This window comes from Desmodus rotundus, chromosome 4 (genome assembly GCF_022682495.2).
Source record: "Desmodus rotundus isolate HL8 chromosome 4, HLdesRot8A.1, whole genome shotgun sequence".
NCBI classification, from domain to species: Eukaryota; Metazoa; Chordata; class Mammalia; order Chiroptera; family Phyllostomidae; genus Desmodus; species Desmodus rotundus.
In genome coordinates this window covers 122658408-122676433 of record NC_071390.1, presented here as the reverse complement: position 1 = coordinate 122676433, position 18026 = coordinate 122658408, and the positions used below count along the sequence as shown (strand labels likewise).

Genomic DNA, 18026 nt, shown 5'->3' with positions numbered 1-18026 from the left:
AGTACTACACATATTTTTCTTTAAACCTACCTGGTTGGTTTCTCCCTTTTCTCTTGCTGCTGCTTCATTGTCTAACTTACTAGGTGTGAAGTGTCACCAACTTGGTCATCAGAACTTCTCCCCATTTTAGGTCATTTACCTTATTGAGTCCCATAGTTTTAAATATCATCTGCCTATTGATGACTCATAAATATGTAACTTCAATTTGCACTCCCCCCAAATTGTAAATCTATTTATCTACGAATCTATGCACACATCTACCTATTATCTACCTATCATCTTATCTATTTAAATGTTCACTAGGCATGTCAAGTTTAGTACATCTAAAACTGAATGCTTGTTCTTACACACACACACACACACACACACTTTCCACAAGATTTTTCAGGTCAATGATGGGAATCACATTCCTGAAATAGCTCAAACAAAACATTTAGAGGCATTGCAACCCTAGATCTAATCTCACAACACAAATGATGCCTTCACTTATATCTAGAGAATGAAAAATTTTGATCACCTCTCCTGCCAGAACCCTAAGATTTTTCTCTGTTTCTGTGTTTAGTACCTTTGATGAATTCCTCACACAGCAACAGAACCAGCCTGTTGTTCAGATGATATTATTCACTAAAAATTCGCCAACATCCTCCTTTGGATTTTGACTTAATTGACATTTTTTTTCAAGGACTTTATTTACTACTTCTGAAAACTGTAAAACCTGGCAATATTTTCTATTACCCTTCTGTGTTTTATTTCTTTACTAACATTTATTTCCTTTTTCATTTTATGTATTATTTGGCCTATTCTTTGTATGCCTTCTTTACAAAACGGGGATTTGGCTATAATTATTCTTGTATCTCCAACATTTAAAACAAGTGCTTGGCACAAAGAAACCATGTGTGCTAAATATGTACTAAATATATTCAAAGCCTATTGAAGAGATATGTGGATTTCACAATGCACTCATGTTTAGCACTAATAGTTTTAAGGTAGACAAGTATGATATTAGAAAATACTTTATACTATTTTCTAAATCAAATTATCATTGGAATAAAAGTAAATACACTCATAGAAAAAGACATTTAAATATTCCATTCTAGCCCTGGATGCTGTGGCTCAGTGGATTGAGTGCCAGCCCTTGAACCGAAGGGTCACCAGTTCAGTTCCCAGTCAGGGCTTGTGCCTGTGTTATGGGCTAAGTCCCCAGTTGAGGGAACATGAGAGGCAACCACACATTGATGTTTCTCTCCCTCTCGTTCTGTTTTCCCTCCTCTCTCTCTAAAAATAAATAAATAAAATCCTTTAAGATAAATAGATAGATAGATAAATAAATATTCCATTCTACTGAATTTCCAAATTGCTCCTGTCTTGCTCCCAACAATGATGTATAACATTAAACTATTGGTGCATAGTTTACTAACATATAGTCACATTATGATTATAAAATCTAAGATGCTTTTCATAAAAAAGAGAGTAGAGATGGAGATATATAACTATTTTAGTTATTTCCCATGAATGATTAAAATCGTATGACTAACCAGGGATGATAAGATGGAGAATTTAAATTATATTATTAAATACCACTCTTAAGTGTTTATTGGAACATCAATAACATATCAGAAATGTAAACATTAAAAAATTAACAATAGCCCTGGCTGGAGTGGCTCAGTGGATTGAGCACTGGCCTGCGAATCAAAGGGTCGCTGGTTTGATTCCCAGTCTAGGGCATATGCCTGGGGTGAAGATCAGGTCCACAGTAGGGGGCGTGTATGAAGCAACCACACATTGATATTTCTCTTCCTCTCTTTCTCCCTCCCTTTCCCTCTCTCTAAAGATAAGTAAATAAAATCTTTAAAAATTTTAAAAAGAAACTAACAATAAATTATTTCTACTTGTTAACTATCCTCATCTCACTTCTGTTTTGTAAAATGTCAGAAGCTTATCTTGTGATAAAGCCATGATTCGAGAGCATGGCAAAACTCTGAACTCAGGTTGCTAAACATTTCCAGTAACATCCCATTCTTTCTTTCTTTAATCTTTCCTCTGAGGAACTTGACCACAAGAGCCCTCTTTCTTCTATTGTTTAAATGACTCTGTCAAATATCTCAAAAGCTTTTAAAAGACTTCTTACAAATAAAATAAAGCACTCAATTATTCTCCAATTCTCTTAATGTTAAAAAATACCAATTTTTTTTACCAGAAAATAGCAGAGAAATTGTAGCATGAGAAGACTACATAAAATTTTGAGAATTTGAAATTTCTGATATTGTCACTTTTAATATTTATCTTGGGTGGGCTGCCTAGCACAATAATGCCTCCATTTGTTCTTCTGCAAAGTGAGAATGGCATCTGTTTTAAAACGGCCTCATGGCAGGAGCCGGGCACCTGCCTTTATTGAGGTCCACGGATGGAATGCTTTTGAGTTCCTGGGCTAAAGCTGAACTGATCAATTCAAATCAAAAGAGCAGGATTTTAGTAAATCCCAATGGGTCTTATCTAAGGTGCACACAAAGAAAATGCCCGGTGAGGGGGGGAGGCTGTTGATCACAAAAGCTACTGGGAAAATCATATCTGGAATGTACATTTACTTGCGACTCTGAGGACCACTATCTAAGGTGTGTGATTGCACGAGGAGCTGATGTCAGTTTAAGGTCATTGCAGGCTGTGAGTCAAACAAAACAGATGCCAAGGCAGCGATAGCATGGAGGAGTTTCGCTCCAGTCTTGAAAAAACGTGAAGCTATGCGTGCTGTACTCCCTATCAAAAACTTTACAACGAAGGAGTTGGTAGCTCCTTCGTGATCTAACAGTTCAAACATAAAAGATAAAGATTGTGCTTACATAATATATTTCTGGGAAATTAAAGTCTCATTATATATTAGGCATGCACCTTGTCCAAATTAACACTTTACTGGTACTTTTGGTGTAGCCAAATAAATAACTATCAAAATAATCGCCTAACTTGTTGCTGGGATATTAGTGTGTCCTTAACACACAATTTTTTCATTCCTGTCCTGGACCTTAGTACTCAAAGTTATTACTGACAACTTCCCTGTGACTATTGTTCATACGATTAGGATTTGTCAAATGAGCAATAATTGAAAATAACAGTAAGAAATTAAAATTCCATTACTCTATATTCTAAATTATGTAGTCTCCAGGGCCAGAGGTCTGAAGGTGAAATACTGCAGCGAGTGGATGCTGATATTTATAGCACATTAGGACCTTTAATACTCTCACACCATGTGTTTCTGGACACAAATGTGTCTCCCTAGGTCTTAAGTCTAGATTACTAAAAGCATAGACATAATCAAATTTATATTTTTGGTAGAATTTGTGTAATGACAGCATCTAAGTTTAAAATAGTTTTACTCTATATGTATGTGTGAGTGATCTTAGATTAATATGTATTTCTATTACATCTCACTGTCTGCTATGAAAGTCATGCTATTTGCATGACTACATCACAGGAGCTCGAAGGTTCAGAGGGCAATCCTTGTTTGACGTTATTATTACTCCTGTAACACTTTCAATTGATTATGATTAAGTAGTACCTACAAAACTATCTTCAGGGACCTAATGCTAGAACACTGCCTAATCCTTCTTCATTCCCGCACTCTCTCCTTTTCTTCTACCCTGTTGTTTTTTCTTCATATATGACTACATTGAAGAATACTAATTTTCCAGTCGGTGGGCACTGTACTAGACCCTGGGAACATGAGGATGAAACCAAACCAAAGCAAACCAAATACAGGGCAAGCAAAAGCAGGGTTACAGCTGTGAATACAGAAAACACAGAGTTTATTGTTTTATTAATCTTTATTAATTACTGTATAATTTTATAAAGGCATGCATAAACCTACTTTGCTGCACCCTGTATATTCTTTCTCTTCAGATGTTCACAGTATTGGGATTGATAATGACATGCAAATAGGCCCCCACAAAATAATATAATGGAGGATAAAATAGGGATGCAAAAAGTGGTGCTGAGCCCAGATGAATAATTTTCTTTTCTACTGAAGATATTGAGAATGGCTCTAGTAACTCTTCTAGTTCTAAATAGCCCCAGCACACTAAAGGACCATCATGAGGATATGTCTTTTGTTTTTTTAGGATATTTCTAAGATTAAGAGTAATCTTCTAAAGTAGAAATTATCTCCTCTAACTGTCTTACACGCTCAGCCTTCTTTCGGGCTTTGACGGAAGGCACATTGCTAGAGAGACAACTCTGGAGGATTTACGGAAGAAGGTGACGATGAATTCCCTTCGCATTTAAGACTTTCTAAGGTACAAACTTGTCAAGGTCAATACCAAGAATATACTATATTTTATTAGTGGATTTTTAAAATGACAGTCATCAAATAATTTTTGATCCCCGTTAATCTACTGGGATTCAGCTGAGCAATCTGAGTTCACAAGTCTGTAGCTACATAAAACCCTTGGATATTACACTTGTTTATTCTCCTATGAGAAGTTAATTCTCTTTTAGGCAGATTTTGAACTGTCTACTACATGTGGATACCAGATATTTTATTTGAAAATTGATCTTACTCTTAAGGAATGCTGTGTCTCTGCTTTCTCATAAACTCACGATTCTAACATCATTTTATGAAAAGAGGGAATCAATTGTTACCTGTCCTTCTTTCTTCTTGCCGTTTGTGTTCTCATTCCACACTTTTACTGCCTCCAAAATAAGCATTTAATATTGCTTTATGTTTGGGTGTTTCTACCTTTTCAATTATTGGTTATTTGACTTTTTTAAACCAAAGTGAATTGTAATAAGTAATTTATTCTAGCAAAACATTTGATGAGTTGCTGACAGTCTAATGGTATCTTTTATTTGTCAGCACTGGTCTCCATGCCACTAAACACAGATGTGTCATCTGCTTCTCACAAACTTCATTTAATAAAATTTTGTTATGATCCAACCTTAATTAAATCAGGAATGCAATACAGAATCCTGAGACCTTTACTCAGATGATACCTTCCTTGTTTTTATAGGTAGGCAATTACAGAAAGCTGTTACTCTAAAATTACTGAGAAATTACTTTTATCTTAAGAGCTATTTTATGTAAATTATTTTAACTCTTAAAATGGCAAGAACATAATCAACAGAGCAGCCACAACAACCACTAAGCTGCTGATTGTTAAAATACAATCTGCTTCATTTTAAAATGTGAAGAAAAATCAATTATTTTTTATAATTAAAAATAGATTCATAAATTTACCTATTGCTTTTAGTTTTCAATAAATATTTCTGGAATTGTATAGACATAATGTCTTCTTAGGCTTTTGTCAGTAACGAAAAAATGTAAAGGTCCATGTATGCCATAGTTTAAGTATGTAGGCACAGTTTGCCTAAAGGACCTAATTTTCAAGCCAACTGTTCTTGGGGCTATTCAGTGCTATCATAAAAAATAACCTGTACTCAGAATTTTTATTTGCCTCTGAACACAAAGATATCCATCTCCCCTTTCCTGATGATATCTCTTCTATTTACTCACGCAATCAAATCATCCCTAATAGGAAGAAATGATGTGTGCGCTCCATAACAGACAATGTATACATGGTGGAATAAGCATTTTTTTTAGATTTGTCCGTGCTGTAGCTTCAAGGTTATTTATCTATGAAGTTGAAGAGGCCAAGACACAGAAAATGATTGCAATATAACCAAAGTGTTCGCTGCAAGAGAGAATTCACCCGAAAAAGTAATTATTTAATGAACTATGGAAAAAGTCTCACTTCAGTTTATCAAGCTGCTGACTCTCTCTCTAGAATCTCTTAGAGTTTATATTATATCCAATCAATCAATAAATAATTTTATTCTATACACAATATATCTCGTCACTGAACTGTTACCATCCTACTGTGAGTCACCATCACCTCTAACAAATGGACTGATATAGATGGGTCTTCACTGAACACACACGGTCTGTGTAAGAACACAGAATTTATCCACCATAGTTCTTTCAGATGTAGTTACAGCATAGAGCTGCCACAATATCACCAAGTAAAATACAATTCGGGATGTATTCTTGCAGGTGAAACGCTTTGGTTGTTGAAAGGTCATTTTAACTGTCATCTAGAATCCGTTTAATTTACAGAAGCCAAATTGATTCTTCTAAAACCTAAAATGCAATGCCTTTCCTTTGATGGAAGCACTCCAAGTACACACCTCAGTCAGAAAATCCAATCTGCTCTCCCATATTCTAAAAGGCCTTATATTACCCCTTCATCTGCACCCCTCCAATCATATCTTTAACCTGCCTGTACTCCACTGCAAACACACCGGCCTGCTTGCTATTTCTCAGTCACTCCAGGTGTGGTGATCCCTGATAGTCCCTGACCTTTCCTCCAGACAATTCCTCCGTCTAGAAGGATATTCTTCAGAATAGCTGCATAATTTGATCATTAGCTTCGGCCTTTGCTCATATACCCTTATCTTCCTGTCAGATTCATGCAGCTTTGCATCATGTCTTATCTCTTACTTCCTTTATATGTTTATTTTAGCAATTATCACCCTCAGATATATTATATAGATATTTAAATTTGTTTCTTATTTCTTCTAGAGTATTGTTTAAACGTGTGTCACTGTGCTATAGTGTTTTAGAAAGCGAATTCAGGCACAACACTGCCTAAATTTAACCCAGCTCTGGTGCCTGCTGGCTCTGTGACAGGTGCAGGCCTCATGATATCAAAGTGCATCAGTTTTTGCACTGGCAACCGGGGAAAATAACAGTACCTGATTCTTCAGGTTGTTGGAAGTATTCAATGAGTTAACTGCTTACATGAGTACTTGGTACATGGAAAACACTACCTGCGTGCTGGTTATTACATTAAAACAGAGTATGGGTCTGTTTGTGTGTGTCCCACTCCAATATGCATGACATGCAGAAAAGCTACTGGTCCATATTTGGTGCTCAACTGTATTTTTGAATGAAATAATAAGCTCTCATACATATTTACCACATCATATGTTGTAAACTTGGATCCTTTTGATAGTGATTGATTTTTATATTATGAACAGTGATCCAATTTATGTAAAGATCAAAGACACAATACTTAGACATTATGAGCAGCAAGGCTTCTCTGGAGACTGAACACTTTCTAAAATTTTTTTCTTTATTTGTTAACTAATCAATTGTGTAATTTTAGGAAGATACTTATATTTCATGACCACAATTTCTTAATCTTTTAAAGGCTATCGGTATCACATACTTCATCAGGTTGTTTATAATGGTCAAGCGATCATCTTAATAGATCTATATATATGAAGGGTGTAGTATATGAGGTCCTTTAACATTAGTAAATTTAATCAAGTTATTTTTAAAAATCTTGCTACATTTTGAATATAGACAATATTTAATAAAAGTGCCCTTGAAGCTAGACTAAATGATGATCCCAAATAATCAATGATTTACAATAACGAAGGTTTAATTATCATTCATATAACATGCCCAGAGAATGATCTGTGGCTTTACTCTGAACTCTATTGTAGAACCAAGTAAATCGAACACTGCTTGGTATTGTCATAGTTACTTTCCAAGTGTAGTAAACAGACAGGTGGTATCTAAGTTTGGGCTACTGTAATATATTATCATAGAATGGTAGCTTATGAAGAAACAGAAATGTATTTATCTAAGTTCTGGAGGCTAGAAGTATAAGATCCAGGTGCCAGGATAGTGGAATTCTGGCAAGTATCCTTCACAAGTTTGCACACTGGCATTTCTCATTGATTTAGAGGGCTAAATAGTTCTCCCGAGTCTTTTTATAAGGACACTAATTCCATCGTGAGGGCTCCACCTTCAGGACTTAATTACTTCCCAGAGAGCCCTCCTCCTAAACTATCACATTGTAGGTGAGGGTTTAAGTATGTAAATTTTGAAGGGACATAACATTCAGTTCATAATGGTTGGCAAACAACCCACTAGCTCTTAAAGCTTCTGCTTGGATGTTAAGTATGTTGCTTCCTCTCACATTTCACTGGTAAATCAAGTCACATGACCAAGCCAGAGTTCAACATGGGGAAGATACAAAATATTCCCTCTGAGTAGCCCACCTAGTGAAGAACAACAACTATTATGAGCATTATAAATCTCCCAGAGTAAGTAAAGACTCTGTAACAAAGATATTTACCCCAACATTTATGTGCTAAAGTTCATTCACTCTTAGCACATGCAAAAACTCAAATTTTTCATTCAATTTCTATTAATTTATTTGTTTAGTTGTAACAATCCTAGATGCCTGCTTTCTAAGCATGAAGATAAAATGAGCTTGTAAAAAACAAGTGCAGGGACAAGTTCAAGAAATAAGAGCAAGAAACTTCCAGAACACATATCATCATGGCAGGTCCCAGATGGATATGTAAGAACTCACAATGCCTTCCAATGACTACAGCTGGAAATAGAGACATTGCCTCTTTTTCACATTCCATTTCCCAAAGCAAGCCAAAGAGGGAAGTCCAACATCAACCAACATCACTTCTGAGAGATGAGAGAAGTAGAGATGAGGAATACAACAAATATTTGAGGAATAGAGGAGAAATACAACAAATATTTGCCAAAAGAATCTGTTTTTTTACAAAGCTTCAGTTTTTAAGAACCATTTAAATTATTCTCTGGCATGATGAGAAATATATTTTAGGAAGAGGAGTGTTCAAATTAGAGGGATTAATAATATTTCATGTTTAAGGAGGTAGGGGGAAATCCTACTTTTTGAGAAAACTAGTTACCCATATTAACTCATTTCCCAGGATATACATGAGAACAAACATTTCCTTGAATCGCCAAGGGAATAAATTACACCCTTTAATATTTTATACATAATATATTTGTGCATGTGTTTCCTGACATTCAGTTTAATTCATCACACATTCTTCAAAAGGAAATATAAAGTATCTTGAATAATAATGTTAAATATCTAATATTTGTGAGTCACAAATAGTTATTACAAAATTAAATGCATGACATGGTTTACAGTGATACCATTTTTGTACACAAAATTAGAATCTTTAGAGTGTTTTTTAAAGTTATCAACATATGTTTTAAAAATATCATCAGCAGAACAAAATGTAAACTAATTAATTAAACAATAGAGTTAACCTTTCAGGTGATTTACAAATATCATGGAAACATTAAAAAAGTAAAAGTCACCCTCCTGAATTTGTTTGTAATTTGTACAATGAAATAATTGAGCTACAGTCATGAGCCACTGACAAATGCATCATTAAGTGAGTTCATTGTTGTGTGAACGTCACAGAGTGCACTTAAACAAACCTAGATGGTACAGTGTACTACCCGCCCAGGCTATATGGTATTGCTACTAGGCTAGCAGCCTACATAACACATTATGGTACATGATAACAGAAGATTACATTAAGCATAGACTAAAATCATGCAGTCAGGAGACTAGGTAAACACGAGATGTGAGCTGCTGTTGGCATAACAAGGCATACTGTTTTACAGCAAACATTTGAATATGTGGAAATGTACACCTGAAAATGATAAAAAGTGTAGTCTAGTAAATATGCATACCGATAACATAGTCACTTATTATCCTCAAGTATGATGCACTGGACATACTCACATGCTATACTCTGTACAACTCTCTGTCAGTAGGTTTGTTCACATCAGCACCACCACAAATCCGTGAGTAATGTGTTGTGCAATGATGTTAGGCTACTACATCACTGGGTGACAAGAATTTTCAGCTCCTTTTTCATCTTTTGGGACTGTTATTCTATATGCAGTTCATCATTTACTGAAATTAAAGGTTTTATTTTTTTTTATTTTACCCTTTAAATCAGTGATTTTTAACTGGTGTGCCACACACACTGGTGTACCACAAGAATTTTTAAAACATGCAATACTTGACTCTTTATTCAAAAGCATGACCTGTTTTCCCTTAGATTGTCCAAAAAATAATAATGACAGCCAACATAACAATAATTATCCAGTGTGAATGAATCAAAATTATTCTATATCTTTGTCACATCAGCATAAGATATATTTTCTGATGTGCCACAGAATTTATTAATTAGTTTATGGATGACATGAGATGAAAAAGGCTGTAATCGCTGCTCTAAATGATTAATATTCTTAATAGTTCTTTACTGTTTGAGAACAAACTACTCAAAAACTTAATAGCTTAAAGCAAAGACAATTTATTTATCTCATTATTCTGTTTGTGTTTGTGTGTGATTTAGTTCTCTGCTGGACTCACTTAAGTACTTGCAGCCAGTTGCCAAGCAGCTGAGTTACCCTCATCAGGGAGTTAGCTGGGGGAAGAGCAGCAACAGGGCCATGTGTCTGTTGTCATTCCGGAAGAAGCTCAGGCTTCTCTACATGGTGCTCATCAAGGGGGTCATCAGAAAGAGTAGAAACACATGGCCTCTCGTGTCTTAGAATTGTCGCTTTCACAGCCTCACTTTTAACATATGTTTTTCATTAAGGCACATCGGAGGCCAGGATACACTTAAAGTCTGGGGAAAAAAATTCTACCTCCTGATGGGAGGATTTGCAAAATACTGTGGCTGTTTTTGCAATCATCAAAGTAATATAGTTATAATAGATTAGAATAGAATAGAGTATAAATATACTTTTATTTCTCATAAATAGTATATATACATACACACAAAGCAGATTGATAGATATAAAATTATTTTAATATTCCCCCCAAGTCCTACTAATATCAAGCCCACTATAATCACTGTCATTCATTGTTATTTTCACTGCGTTTGTACCTTTACTCAAAATATAGTTTATAGCAATAATTATTGCAAGTATGTATAAATGTTATCTTTCCCATTTACAATTGAAGACAAAGTGACTTTGACAAATGTCCCTGTCATTTTCACTGTAAATCAACAAGTAGAAACCAATTATATTTTAATCAATAACTTTTCAACAGACTTATAAATCCTTTTGATTCTAAGAAACCTTTTTATTCTGGGCATCACTAGGCAATTATATCAGTTAATATGAACCTGAAATATTTTACAGATTATAATTAAGAAAATTTAAACTAGATTGCCACATATTTTCTCCCTCTAGTTTCATCTGCATTTACATTTTAATGATCTATATTACTGATGTAAAATTTCTGCATTTAAGAAAATATCACTTTTACATCAAATTAACTATAAATTAATTTAGAGTATGCACACATAAATTTAGTTACTTTTTGTGATCACAAAGCTTACTAATTAATCAATGGTAGTAGACTAACAGACCCAGTCATTTGTTAATTATTTTCTTTACCCTGCAGTTAATTTTCATATTATAATACCTGTGACTATTTGGGAAAAATGACTGTCATTTGATTACTAATATTTTTAACATATTTTTGTGATTATCATTTAGATTCCATAGAGCCAATATTATTTTATTTAAAATGGTCCTTTAGTGTTTATACAGAAACTATTTCATATGCCTTAGGCTGCCTTCCTTATTTCAGTAATACCATGTAACACGTGAATTTTTCTGAGTAAAAGCATTGCTTTCTTGGTTTCACAAACTTGCAATAGGAAAGCATAATAAATGTAATCTGAGAAGTACTTATAAATGTTAACTCCACTAGGATTTATTTTATTCTTAAAAATATGCTTTTAATTCTATGGCCTTTATGATGTCATCCATCCCTACAATGTTCTAATTTAGGTTATAAAACATGTATTCTAAAAATATTCCACAAAGCAAATTTATGATGACATATTTCATGTTCTCAAAATCTGAATTAGTTTCTAATTTATAAAACATATCTCTTTTGAATTGTGTTAGAATTTCAAATGCTAATATCTATTATACATTTTTAAAGTATTTAAAATATGTCATTATTTCATATATATGTATATTTATTATAAAATCATTAATGTCTGAGCTATAACCTTAAATAAAATTTACAAATAATTTATTGGGAATAAAATTATTTATATAAAAGTAAATTATTTAGATTAATATATTTTTTAACATTTCTGGTGAACATTTTGTAAACATAAACTTATATACTAATGCTATTTTCTTTTTGAATTGAAAAGACAATAACAAAATGTTATTGCTATATGTATTAAAAAGTTGTTATACAGACATTTAAAATAAATGGTGCTTTTGTATATATAATTATGAATAAAGCAAAAATTGATTTTAAAAATTTATTTGGTATATAAATAAACACACTTGAGATGATGTAATTTTCTAATTTCTTAAACAGTAAACAAAGTCTAGTTAAACTAAAAATATTTGCATCCTATTAATACTGATTATTTTTTCCAAATCCACACCGTGTGTTCATTTTATTCATAGCAGAAACTCTTGATATTCCGTAAAATACCATACATATTCTGAATTTATAAAATTATTCATACAGGTGGCTTATTTTATACTTTAGTTATAATCTGAAGATAATAAACTAATAAAACAATATTTGATTACCCAGAAAACTCCCTTCTATTTTGAATAAAATATGGGCAACTGCATATTCTATTTACTAATGTAAAACATTGTAATGGAAATTCTCAGAAGTACTTTCCCACTTTTGTGAATTAATCCAAATTAAAGTATCATCCTCTAGGCTAGTTTAGCTATCTTTCTTGTGTCCCCAAAGCAAGAAAGAGCTCTTGCCAGTTAGAAGCTCTGCACTGGCTATTTGGTGTTTTTGGTGTATTTTTACAGCTCTAGAGCTAATTATTTCTACTCAATTTATCTTGTATTTTAGTCCTGTCTGTGTCTTCATTGGTCGACAGAGTTCTTTACAAAGTTTACTAACAAATTTTTGTATTGCATATTTCAATGTCTTAGTCAAATGAACTTCAAGTCTTTCTTGTTTTTCCTTACTAACTAATTTTATCTAAATGGGATAAACAGTATTGAAGACATTCTGTTCATTTCAAGGAGTTCCTGAAAAGTGACTAAGTTTTAGAAGTAACAATAGTACAAATTTTATTTCCGTATATGTGAAACATTGCAGGAACTTTGTATGGGGCAAATTTACTCAATGTAGATTGTGGAAATATTTTTCCTTAATCCATCAACTTAAATGTTAGACAAAGTAATGATGATGACTTATACTTCAACCAGTATCACTTAAAATTTAGAAGTAAATTTTTGCTTCAACTAAAAAACATAATTTACTTGTCTACTTAACATTTTAAGATTAATTTTGTCTGACAAGAAGAATGTTAGTGAGAATTTCAGGATTTCATATGTATTTCTCCCATCTGCGCAATTACTTGAGATATGCCTGATAAAACTACTGAGACATCAAGTTAGCAATCCTAAATCTTACATACTCTTATCATCTTTTCCTCATGTTGCACTCTGAATACAACTAAAGGCCTGGAAAAGTTGATTAAGCACATCCAAGTGCCTAATTGAGCAATATTGTCTAACAGGGGTATCCAAGCTTTTGGTCTCTCTGTGCCACACTGGAAGAAGGAGAGTTGTCTTGGGCCACACATTGAATACATTGCAACAAATAAACACTAAAAAAATCTCATCATGCTTTACATAAATTTATGATTTCGTGTTGGGATGTATTCACAAGAATAGTAGTCTGAGTGTGGCCCATGGGCCACAGGTTAGATGGCACTGGAAAACATTAATTTTTTTTTCTATATTTGACTAAAATTGCTCCAGACAGGGTATTCTTCATAGATTTATTCAATTCCCAGTCAGGGTTCCTACAAAAAGCAACTAATCGATGTTACTCATATCTGTTTCTCTCTTTCTCCATCCCTTCTCCTCTCTCTAAAAATAAATAAGTGAAATCTTTAAAAAATAGTGTTGTAATGGCTTGAGGTACTTTGATAGAACATTTATCCTCATGAATTTTCCAATTTAAATGAAAAAACACTTTTTCATTCAATTTATTTTACTATTTCAAATAGTCAAACACTATGCACTTAAAGAACCCAGACAATATATCTAACATGGATTTTGGTGAACTAATAGTAACTTTGGATGGAAGTTCTAGTAACTAACTAGCAAGCAGTCTTGGATAGATTTTCCTGGTGATATTCTAAATGAATATTTCCCTTTTTGTCCATATAAAATAATTTTATATCCCAAGGCTCCCCTGCTATATAAATGGTGGGGGAAAAGTAAGTTTATAGTTGTGAGTACACAAAACACAAAGTTTATTCTTATTATTTATTAATAATTGCATTATTTTTCTTACAGACAACTGTAAATCTATTTTTGCCTTATGTTCTATACACTTTATCTTCTATTTGTCTTGTTCACTTACTCATTTTTAATTGATAATTTCACTTATGTGAAAACCAGAAATTGAATATTAATAGAAGACAAAATGCAAAATTTTAATTTAGAGATATAGATTAGGATGAACTCATACAATAACACAGTTATTGTTATATTTAAATTAAAGTACTGGAGAAAGTGTATAGATGTATTGTGTCAAGTTTTTAAAGCAAAAATGACTAAAAAGCTAAACAAAATAAGCACACTATTTTGTAATAACTTTATATTCCAAAAATATAAAGTTTTAAAATATAACTTTATAAAAATATAAAGTTATAAAAATAAATGTTTTCTTATTAAAAATGTACAATAAATGGATAAACACCTTTTCCTTATAACTCTATTTTCTTTTTTCACAGGTGACACAAACATCTACAATTCATGATGTTAAACAAAAATTTCACAAAGCATGTAAGTTTTGTATCTGTTTTAGAATTTACATTATAGTCTTATTTTTATTGATTCAGAATTATCTGTAAAAATAAGTACAATATTATGAGAGAAAGAATGTGTGAACAGAGTATTTTAACATGTAGCTCAGAAATAATATGGTAAATACCTCTGGACCATGAACATTCTTGTATCTTACTCTCTAACTGATGCTTTAATCCTCATTATCCCTTTGTTTTCTCAAAAAACTGTTTTCTAGTTCATATCAGAACAATTTTCATTCTAACAGAAAACTTCCTATATATAAAAACATTACTCAATACGAAGTGTTTTTTTACATTTAAGCAAAATATTAAGCAAAATTTTTACTCCATGTATTTATACCTGTCAAATTGCTTCCACACAGGAATACTTTATACAACATATTTGGATTATATTATTTGACTATATTAATAGCTAAATATATCCTATTAATGGATCTCCTATAATTATGTATTTGGAAATATTGATATGAAGTTAGTATAAGTTAGATTTTTATTTTCACAACATTTTAACAAAGTTTACGCATAACACTGAAAATGTCTGTAAGTGCTAGGGAACATTTTTTAAATGATTTTTAGAACGATTTTAAAGGTTCATAGCAAAACTTACAGAAAATACACAGAATTTTGATTTACCCTCTACCCTCACATGTGCACAGCCTCCTCCACCATTAACATTCCACATCGGGGTAGTGCATTTCTTTACAAGCCAGTAATCTACGTTGACACATCCTTATTACCCAAAGTCCATGGTTTACTTCAGATTTTGTTCTTGGTATTCTACAATCTTTAGGTTTTGCTATGGAGAATTTTCAGTTCTTTAGTTGAATCATGTTTCTTTCCTTAGAATATGCCTAAAGTTCACAAATTAGAACATTAACCTGTTTAATAATACCTTAGAATAAAATAGGAAGAGTTGTTTTTTATTATTTTCATTATTTTTTCAGGAAAATATAGAATATTTACTGAATACTTTCTGTACATATGACACTATGCTAGACATATGACTAAATGGAAGTGGAAGGCATCCCTGTCTGACTTCAAAAATTACCCTCATGAGGAAGGTAAACAAAATAGTCAATGTATCTAAAATTTCTAAAAGTAGGAGGAAATATTTTAGAATTTTTAATAGGAATAGAAAGCATACACTTGCTGGAACAGCATTATTTGAAATATGATTTGAATTATTTTTTTACAGACTTTTGTGATGTTCAATTACAATTGTCCCCATCCACCCCCATTACTCTACCCCTGCTCTACTCACCCCTACCTCATACATTCAATCCTCCAGTCCCCCACTGTGGTCCTTTATACATGTTCCTTAACTTGCTCTTTCCCCTTCTTTCCTCCTTTATCCCCCTCTCCCATCCCCTCTGGTTACTGTCAATTTGTTCTTTATTTCTATGTTTCGGGTTCTATTTTGCTTGCTTGTTTGTTTTATTGATTACATTCCACTTATAGATGAGATCATATGGTATTTATCTTTCACTGCCGGGCTTATTTCACTTAGCACAAAATACTCATGCTGGTTCCATTCATGCTGTTAAGAAGGGTAGGATTTCTTTCTTTCTTTCTGCTGCTTAGTATTCCATTGTGTAATGTAACACAGGTTTTTGATCCATTCATTTACTGATGCCATTTAGGCCTGTTTCCAGCACTTGGCTACTGTAAATTGTGCTGCTATGAACATTGGGGTGAACAGATTCTTTCAAATTGGTGTTTCAGGGTTCTTAAAGTATAATCCCAGCAGTGAAATTACTGAGTCAGAAGGCAGTTCCATTTTTAGTGTTTTAAGGAAATTCTATACTGTTTTCCACAGTGGCTATACCAGTCTGAATTTCCACCAACAGTGGACTAGGGTTCCCTTTTCTCCGCAACTTCCCTAGAACTTTTTGTTTGTTGATTTGGTTATGATGGCCATTCTGATTGATGTGAAGTGGTGTCTCATTGTGATTTTAATTTGCATCAGATCTCTGATAGCCAGTGATGCTGAGCATTTTTTCATGTGTCTGAGAGACCATCTGGATGTCCTCTGTGGAGAAGTGTCGGTTCAGGTCCTTTGCCCATTTTTCAATTGGATTGTTTGTCTTCCTGGTGTGGGGTCCAGTGAGTTCTTTATATATTTTGGAGATGAAACCCTTGTCCAAGGTATCATTGATTAAAATCATTTTTAATATTATTTTATTGTTGTTCAATTACAGTTGTCTGTATTTTCTCCCCACCACTCCCCCCCAACACCATCCAAACCCATCTCCCTCCCTTGCTTCCGCCCTCCCCCTTGGTTTTATCCATGTGTCCTTTATAGAAGTTCCTGAAAACCCTTCTCCCCACTGTTCCCTCCCCACTCCCTCTGACTATTGTTAGATTGTTCTTAACTTCAGTGTCTCTGGTTATATTTTGTTTGCTTTTTTCTTCTGTTGATTAGGTTCCAGTTAAAGGTGAGATCATATGGTATTTGTCCCTCACCACCTGGCTTATTTCACTTAGCATAATACTCTCCAGTTCCATCCATGCTGTCTCCTTCTTTCTCTCTGCTGCATAGAATTGCATTGTGTAAATGTACCATAGTTTTTTGATCCACTCATTTGCTGATGGGCACTTAGGTTGCTTCCAGTACTTGGCTATTGTAAATTGTGCTGCTATGAACATTGGGGTGCATAGGTTCTTTTGGATTGGTGTTTCAGGGTTCTTAGGGTATAATCCCAGCATCAGAATTGCTGGGTCAAAAGGCAGTTCCATGTTTAGTTTTCTGAGGAAACTCCATACTGTTTTCCACAGTGGCTGTACCAGTCTGCATTCCACCAACAATGTACTAGGGTTCCCTTTTCTCTGCATCCTCTCCAACACTTGTTTGTTGATTTGTTTATGTTGGCCACTCTGACTGGTGTGAGGTGGTATCTCATTGTGGTTTAAATTTTCATCTCTTTGATGGCTAGTAATGCTGAACACCAACTGTATGGGAAAACATACTTGCCAATGATTCCTCAGACAAGGGCCTGATCTCCAAAATATATAAAGAACTCACACCACTCCACTTCAGGAAGACAAACAACCTAATTAAGAAATGGGCAAAGGAGATGAATAGACACTTCTCCAAGGAGGACATACAGAGGGCCCAGAGACACATGAAAAGATGATTTGAATTCTTATAGAGGGTGAGTTCTGGTATTTTACCACAAGGACAGGTAGGTTTTGAATATGCAGAAGAGAACCAGGAAGGGATCATAGTAAGAAGAAAGGAACAAAAGAAAATAAGAGATCAAAATGAAAGGTCTGCCATGGATCAATTCTCTATTTTTAGCAATCAAATTCTACATGTATTTTTGTCAATATATTATAAATTA

At 33.5% G+C, this 18026-nt stretch overlaps 1 protein-coding gene across 2 annotated transcripts in view; it reads left to right on the top strand.

Moving 5' to 3' along the window:
* TECRL (trans-2,3-enoyl-CoA reductase like) overlaps positions 1–18026 on the top strand; it is a 72119-nt gene that overhangs the window by 3371 nt on the left and 50722 nt on the right. For both annotated transcript variants that reach the window (XM_045187437.3, XM_024577665.4), the window contains exon 2: positions 14611–14662. In XM_045187437.3, the coding sequence (XP_045043372.2) occupies positions 14611–14662 (52 nt within the window). The remainder of the gene's footprint in view (positions 1–14610; positions 14663–18026) is intronic.